The sequence below is a fragment of the Triticum aestivum genome, chromosome 7D (assembly GCF_018294505.1).
Source record: "Triticum aestivum cultivar Chinese Spring chromosome 7D, IWGSC CS RefSeq v2.1, whole genome shotgun sequence".
Taxonomy (NCBI): domain Eukaryota; kingdom Viridiplantae; phylum Streptophyta; class Magnoliopsida; order Poales; family Poaceae; genus Triticum; species Triticum aestivum.
Genome location: NC_057814.1, coordinates 358913312 through 358922120, shown reverse-complemented (window position 1 = coordinate 358922120; position 8809 = coordinate 358913312). Strand labels below are relative to the sequence as shown.

General features: G+C 43.5%; 1 protein-coding gene across 2 annotated transcripts in view; it reads right to left on the bottom strand.

Moving 5' to 3' along the window:
- Positions 1-319: 319 nt before the first annotated feature.
- Positions 320-8809, bottom strand: part of LOC123167873 (14-3-3-like protein GF14-A) — a 14353-nt gene continuing 5863 nt past the window's right edge. The window contains exons 3-4 of one of the 2 annotated variants that reach the window (XM_044585734.1): positions 728-844; positions 320-644 (exon numbers count right to left, since the gene is read on the bottom strand). In XM_044585734.1, coding sequence (XP_044441669.1) covers positions 588-644; positions 728-844 — 174 coding nt within the window. In that variant the 3' untranslated portion in view covers positions 320-587. The remainder of the gene's footprint in view (positions 645-727; positions 845-8809) is intronic. The other variant, XM_044585735.1, reaches the window with a different exon arrangement.

The following is an 8809-nucleotide window of genomic DNA, read 5'->3' as shown; positions in this document are numbered from 1 at the left end:
TTTTGTCGTCTTACCCTGTTCACCGCCAATTGTGGCTTTATTTATTTATTTTGCTTTTTGTGCTTCTTCTGCAAGTTGCACTGCTATGAAACTTGGTTTACTAGACTTTTAATAAAATAGCCGCATGCATTGTTCTGATGCAGAGGCCAGGGTCTTTCATCCTTTAAAAAACGTTTCCATTGCAACACACAGGCAAATTTCCTAGTATAATTTTCTTTTTAAATGCCGCCATGGGCTAGTCCTGGGTGGCCTCTTTTTTTTATGATGATTTAATTTGCACAGCCAATTCAAACTACAACCTAGCCCGAAAGAAATTTTGTTAAACACCGAACATGCATAGCTGTTTGATTATAGGAAGCAAGAGTTGACAACCCTCTGGTTCAAATCTGAAGGAAGCCGTGCATACACGAGCAGTATTCAAGTTGTAAAGTAAAATAATGCACGAGGACGGCGATGTATAACAATATAACGAAAGAAAGGGTAGGTAAAAGACCAAGCAACAAAGGACACACGAAAATGGTCCTTGTACAAGCATCATAACTACCCGAAGGTTAAGAGAGAAAGAGGGCAGTAGCTAGGACCCTTCACTACTGCTCATCCTCAGGCTTGCTTGAATCCCTCATTTCATCGCCAGCGTCATCCTGCTAACATAAATTATTGAGCATTATTTTAAAAAAATGTCTACTGCTATGTAAACATTTTTCCTTGTTACTAGTCAGTACACTACCTGCATATCAGAGGTCCACAAGGTGAGATTGTCACGGAGAAGTTGCATTATCAGGGTGCTGTCCTTGTAGGAATCTTCTCCGAGGGAATCCAGCTCAGCGATGGCTTCATCGAAGGCCTACAAGTATAAGAGAGTGTGATCACATGTCAAAAAGAAAACATGTGTTAAAAATTTGCAGAAAAGCTTTTACAGGACTAAGCAAACCGAACCTGAAGGGTATCAATTTATGACATAACAGACTTGGAAGAAAAATGCGTGCATCATTAGATTCATCACCTTAGTAAAATGTGCCTTGTGGAGTTGACTTGAGAGAATAAGATGCATGAAAAAAACTACAGATTTATTGTCTCCAGGCTTAACAAGTGGCCAGTCCAGACAGATGAGCATTATGCTACTGCACTACTTATTTATCTGAATCAAGCAGTTCATGTCATGACAGCAATCAAGCATGTGGATATCGTTTTCCCCAAAATGGCACCTTTTGAAACAGTACTTTGGTGGTCCCTCGCCTTTTAAGAGGATGTGACGCCATCCGCATTGACGTTTTTAAAGCCACGCCATACCGATTGCAGATGCCGTCAACTCGCGCTTGCAGATGTCGTCAACTCACTGGGGTGTATGCAGAAGAATAGCACGGCGGTAACAAGAGCAGTTGGTACCTCAGTAGTGGGTTGGGTTAGTAACTTAATATATAGTGGCACGACTGGTTTGAATCCCCAACACTACCTTTTTCTGTTTCTCTTCTCTTACAGTTTTTCCTTTTCTCTTGTCTCCACGTTTTTGTTTTCTCTTCTCTTAAGAGTTTTTCTTTTTCCTCTTCTCCCCACTGCATTTTCTTTTCTCTCTTGCAGACTACGTATAGTATAAAATGTAAACTATATCTCATGCAATAGAAGTACTCTTCTCTTACAGTTTTCCTTTTCTCTTCTCTCCACTTCGTTTTCATTTTCTCTTCTCTTACATTGTACCCTATATTATAAAAAGTAAACAATATCTCATATGTCATGAAATAAAAGCACATCATTGTTTTGCTTTTTTACCTACGATCTTCTCCTTCAACCCCTTTACTAGTTTTTTTTTTGTGTGCACACATCAACTCTTTAAAGACAATCCAATATAAAATAAAGAAATATTAAAGAAAGGAAAGAAATTTAGACTACTTATAGTATAAAAAGTGAACTAGCTTGCGTGGTAGTCACCTTTTTTGCATTTTTCCTTTAACTTTTGGATTTTCGTATATTTGTTTTTAAGGACGTGAATAACACTGACATTCCCTCATGTAGGCCAACCGAGCGAACTATCCTTCCTCCAGCCAGGTAGGTAAGAACAAATTTTTGTTCGCTAAGAAAAACACTCCAAACGAATGCTACAGAATTCATGCGAAAACACATAAATTTGTCATGTTGTTGTGTAAATATTTGCCATGTTCTAGAGTAAAAAATGCCGTGTTGTACAAAAAGATTGTCCAAAAAATGCCATGCCGCAGCAGAGTAGTTGCAGTGCGTTTTCAGGTATTTGCCATGATCGAAGCATGAAGAATTGTCAGTCTACAAAAAAGAAAATGGTGAAATTGCCATGCTGACAGAAGGGAATCGTAAATCAACGGATAAGGTGAAAATTGCCATCCCGAATGTGCTGGCTCAGATTGCCATCCTGAGTGAACCATTCAATACTACTTGACTCTGCCTTCGTGCATGCATAGGTTTGAGCCAAGCACCACACATGACGAAGAGTGCAAGCACAAGAGTACTCCTGCCCATGAGTGAAGCGTGGAAGCGGCGACGGAGCAACAGAAGAATGGGTGAAATTTTGCACTACCGGACAGTTGACATAACGACCGGACAGTTCAGCCGGCGTCTACGCGAAGGCCGAAATCTTCTGTTGCCTGCGAGCAGAGTTTGGGCATGGCCCCTGTATCTTTTCCTTTTTGCCCAACTTACCTCTTCATGCCTTGGACCCATATATACCTCTTCCCCTCCTCCATTCTAGGGTTAGCTAAGATAGAACTCGAATCATAGAGCTTAGCTCATGTATCTCCCCTTGTGGGATTCCTCTCGAGGGAGGAAGGGTCAAGACTCCAAGGAGTTCAAGGCCACCTAAGGGTGTAGGCTCTTTGAGCACAAAGCCTCTATCCATGGAGAAGATTCCCCATGTGGAATTCAAGCCCTCCTTGTCTTAGGACATGGGGAAGAACTCTATCTTGTTCCATCTCTCTTGTGTATGATTTGGATCAAGAATATAGCTGTGTGTATCTTTTACTGCATCTATGTGTGTTGATTTGAGTTTTTCCCTTGTGTTTCCTCTTGATCCCCTCCATGTTCTTCGTGTTTTTCCTCAAATCCACCTCCAATTCGTTAAGATCAGGCCACCATAGGGTTTGCCTCGTATCGTTTGGTATGAGCAATGTTTCTACGATTTGGAGCCCTCACCCCTCTTATTTTGTTTTGTTCTTGTCCAATTTCGAAAATCCAAACAAAAGAGCCATACCCAAAAAAAATTGTGATTTGTTGGATTTCTTGAGATTTGGATCTCATGCAAAATTAGTTGATCTGCCTTCCTTTGCGTTCCCTAGCCGCATTTTTGTTCTTTTCCCCCTTCATTTTTTTACCATGAAATCACAATTTCCCACCTTCGAAAGTCAAAATTATGCCTTCTAAGGTACCACCAGATTGTCTGGTAGATTAGAACCACAGTCTGGTCAGACCACATTGTCCGGTCGCATAAAAGAATAGGTCAAGGACCGGACTGTTTTACTGTTGTTGCCATAACTTCCACATCGGAACTCCAATTTGACTTTTTTGGCTCATTTTGAAGTTATCAGTGTTTCCAAGGCCATCACCTAGGTTTCCACATAATTTGGCTAAGACAAATTTGGAGGAACTACATCAAAACCGTAACACCTCCACCAACCATCACTCGAGTCATTGTTTCATCACCCAAGTTACATTCGAGTGACCATTGGGTACCGTCTACATCGACAACCACCAAGATCGTCGCCAAGAACTTCATCATCGACGACAACAACTTCAACCTTCAAAACCACAACTGGAAGCAAGGTCGGTCCCATCAACTTCAACGAAGGTACAACTTCATCCTTTGAACCCACAACCAGAAGCAAGGCCGGTCCCCTTCGATTTCAATGAAGTTGTTGTGTTGACGAAGGTATCTCCATTCTGTCAAACACTTTGCCTTGCCTTGACATTACCCGTGTGAGCCCTACCATTCTTTGTGAATACCTTGTCCTATTGAGACATACACTTGATCGCCATAGTGACATCATCATATAGATTGCTATCTTAAGCATCCCTTAGTGAGATTTCATATCTACTTTGCACATCACTTTGGTATCTTGTGCACATGTTAGTTAAATCTCGTCACCGATAGTCTTGTATCTTTGATTTGGCACAAGCGAAACGCAAAGGGAGAAAAAGGTCCAAAAAAGGGAAAAAGAAGAAACATCAAAAGCTTATAAGCAAAAGAGAAAGAGCTAAGAGATACATGTGCAAGTATACATCATATTGTCGTCAAATATGTGAACCAATAAAATGGTGCCAAGTGACAAATCATTTGCCCTTTACGTGCAATCAAGCTAACGTCTCTCCTTGTGTTTGTGCAACACGAGATTAGTCTTCATTAGGCCAAATCTTGTATTCTCATTCCTTTGGTTGCACAAGCCCCATTATCTTTGTGTGTGTGTGTGTTCCTATTGTTTCCTTCCTCTACATTTGAGATCAACTTGCATACTTTGAGTTCGTTTGGATCTTGCCCAATCATTCATTTGGTCCGCTAACCTTACCGAGGCCTTGTAGGGAGCTGGTAGGTGTGCGTTGGAGCACGTATCAACACAATTTTGTTCTATTGGTTCACATTGGACAATCTTTGATCCTTTTCATCCAAGGAGTAGAGAATGCAGAGTGGAGAAGGTAGCTTGATATTGTCCATTCCTTTAGCCACTTTACTATTTGCCCTAGTGCCATGATGTATAGGGAGAGTGGAGCAAACATCGATGGACACGCGGCGAAGCCTCAAAAACTTCATCGCCACCACTCTAGCGGAGAGTGCCACACAAGCAATAATGATGTTGGTGGCCATGGCGACTCAGCCAACAAGCACAATAAGTCAAGTACCTCTGCATCAAGAAGGTGCAAAGACAAGGGCCACCATCGAACTCATCGACAAGGCTAGCACCCTCCGACGACGTAGGGAGGGGAGGAGGTGGCTGGAGCTAGGGTTTCGCCCAGCCGCCGCCCACGGGAGTGACGAGCGGCGAGGGGAAAGGGGTCGGTATCTAGCGTTCTCACTTATGATTGTTGCTACTTGCTATGACCTATACCATGCATACACCATTTATCGTTGTCCATATTTTGTGCTAACGGTGGTGTGCAAGAGAAGAGATGCATCACGATGGATGATGCATTTGTGTACCATGCACACAAATTCTTCGATTTTTGGTGCATGTGTAGGTCTCAAGTACATGGTGAGTGTCCAATACCACACGACGATGCGATGTCTTTCCCATGGTGATGATGACCTTGATCCGATGACGGATCTTCCAAGGGGGTGATGTGGGGGTGATGCAGAGCATCCCATGGACATCACCATGTCAAGTGTCCCATCGTCAAGAGACACACGCAACATCTAATTCATACATGTAAAGGTGAATCTTCTCCTATATGCGTGTTTACTTGACAATCTCATGGATGGTACACTACTTGACCCTCCTCCCTTGTGCATGCATAGGTTTGAGCGGAGCATCACACGAGTCTCCTATATGTGTGTTTACTTGACAATCTCATGGATGGTACACTACTTGACCCTCCTCCCTCGTGCATGCATAGGTTTGAGCGGAGCATCACACGAGACGAGGAGTGCAAGCACAAGAGTACCCCTACCCGTGAGGGAACCCTGGAAGTAGCAAGGGAAGATGGGGCAATGGAAGAAGGAGTGCAAGCCAAACAACCAGATAATCAGGTAACCGTCTGCGCGAAGGCTGAAACCTTTTGTTGCCATCGGACTGTCCGACCCCCTCACCAGACAGTCCGGTAGTGCTGCATGCGAGCAGAGTTTGTGCATGGCCCTTGTATCTCCCCTTTTTGCCCCTCACTTACTTGTCCATGCCTTGGACCTATATATACCCCTCGCACTCCTCCATTTTAGGGTTAGCTAAGATAGAACTGAAATCATAGAGCTTAGCTCATGTATCTCCCCTTACGGGATTCCTCTCGAGGGAGAAGACTCCATTAGAGTACAAGGCCACCTAAGGGTGAAGACTCCAAGGAGTTCAAGGCCACCTAAGGGTGTAGGCCCATTGAGCATTAGACCTCCATCCATGGAGAATTTTTTCCATGTGGAATTCAAGCCCTCCTTGTCGTAGGACGTGGGGAAGAACCCTATCTTGTTCCATCTCTCTTGTGGATGATTTGGGTCAAGGATCTATCTCTGTATATCTTTTATTGCATCTATGAGAGTTGATTTGTTTCCTCTTGATTCCCTCTGTAATCTTTGTGTTCTTCCTTAAATCCACCTCCAATTCGTGAAGATTGGGCCACCATAGGGTTTGCCCCGTATCAAACACCTTACAATCTAAGCTAATATATGGTTGTGAAATAAGTGGACAGGGTAGTTTATTATACCATATTGTAGTGCCAACTCTCTACTCCGTCAAACAAAAAAGATGACATCCACTAGATGCGCCAATCGCATATGACGTGACATCCTCCTAAAAACGCCAAAACGAATGGCCTGACTGAAGTGTTTTAAGTTTCAAAAGGGGCCACCGAGGGAAAATAATGCTAATAGTCACCTTTTGACGCATGAGGCAATTTGAGCCGGCATGCCATGGGTCACAACTACAACTAGTAAACTGTCACTAAAGAACGTGTCCCCTATTTGTTTCTCTTGATGGTCTTTCTTCACTAGTTGAGGAAGGAATATCAAATGTAACCCCGGTCAAGGTGTGTCGATGAGCGTCAGGCATATCGCACCTATTATTTGCAGACGGCACCTTACTATTCTTTGAGGCTAAACATGAGCAAGCAGTCCCAGTTAAAAATATTTTGAACAAGTATGCTTTGGCCACAAGTAAGCTAATGAATAACATTAAGTGCTCAATTATGTTTGGCTCCGCCTGCCCATTGGTTCAATAGATTGATATCCATGATACCCTAGGGATAGAGATAATTGGTTTTGAAGAACGGTACCTTGGCTTACCCACTACTGATGGACTTGGCTTACCCACTACTGATGGACGTATGGTGAGAGGCAAGTTTCAAAACTTTAAAGAAAAGTTGACCAGGAGATACTATTATGGGGCTGCCTGTCACAAGGTGGTAAGGAGGTTTTTATAAAATCCATAGCGCAGCCCATATGTGCATTCATCATGAGTGTCTTTAAGCTCCTGCTAGGCCTATGTGATGATGTAAACCAGATGGTTAGGAACTATTGGTGGGGCTCTGAGAAGGGAAAAAGAAAGGCTCTTTCTGAGACAACGACAACAACAAAGCCTTTAGGCCCAAACAAGTTGGGGTAGGCTGAGCTGAAACCCATAAGATCTCGCAACCAATTCATGGTTCTGGCACATGGATAGCAAGCTTCCACACACCCCTGTCCATGGCTAGTTCTTTGGTGATACTACGATCTCTCTTTACGGACTCCTCCCGTTAGTCAAAAACTCACTCCAGCATCCGCAAAGTCTAACCGAACTATCCTCGCTACTTCGTTGCTAGACAGACATGGCGGCTACTTGCATTCCCGGACAGACATGGCGGCTACTTGCATTTCCCCATGGCAGATTAGAGGACACCGTACTCTCAGGGAACCATTCATCTTCATGGCAAGGCATAGCTCATGGGCTTCAATTATTGAATAAGGGCTTGGTTTCGCGCATTGGAAATGGCACACAAGTTAGAATTTGGTGGGACAGATGGATTCCATGAAAGTATTCATAAAGTGATTTCACCAAAAGGAAGATGCAGACTTCATTGGGTCTTCATGGTAAGGCATAGCTCATGGGCTTCAATTATTGAATAAGGGCTTGGTTTCGCGCATTGGAAATGGCACACAAGTTAGAATTTGGTGGGACAGATGGATTCCATGAAAGTATTCATAAAGTGATTTCACCAAAAGGAAGATGCAGACTTCATTGGGTTTTCGAGCTAATGGACATCAATGGTGCTTGGGACACAAATATTGTTCGCCCGCTTGACACTGAGGAGATTTTGAAAATAAAAACTTGCTCCCGACACGCTGAAGTTTCATTGCTTGGGTAGGCGAAAAATCTGACAACTTTATGGTCCGGAGTGCACATCGGATGGCGTTGGAAGAGAAAAGTCACGCTGCTCAGAGTTCTTTAAGCTCCTCGCCCAGCGGCGACAGGTCTATGTGGAAGCGGGTCTGGGCAAGATTAGCACCACCAAAGGTCAAAGTTTTTGCCTGGAAACTTTCTTCAAATTTGCTGCCAACTTGGGACATTAAGCTCTCTAGGAACTTGGAAGTTAATGATGGTTGTCCATTATGTTCAGTTGATCGTGAGGACTCCTTTCATGCCATGTGCCGCTGTACTTTGGGTAGAGCCCTGTGGAAGGACATGTCGACCTCCTGGTCTTTACCGGATGTATCACGCTAGTCGAATACAGGACCTGAATGGATTTTCCACCTGCTATGTGACTTGACAAAAACCATGAGACTCAAGGTTCTAATGTTGTTTTGGAGAATATGGGTATGTACAAAATGAGACGCATGGGAAGGTTGTACCACTTGTTGATGTATCCAGAAGGTTTCTTTGCAGCTTTGTTTCCTTGATCCTCAACATCTCTCAAAACCATGAATATTGTTAGAAGGGAGAGGGGGATTTGGTGGAATAGTTTGATGTATTGCTTGAGCCTCGTGGGCATATATTTACGAGTACATGATCTACTTGGAGTACAAGGCAAGCCAGAATATTTCCTAGTCTAACCTATGTTTCCTAATACAATCACATTACTCAACATCCCCCCGCAGTCACAACGGTAGCGACGCAGACGGTGAGACTGGAGAAGAATCCGAAGGCAAGCCGACAGACACCCCCCCCCCCACAGTCGTAAC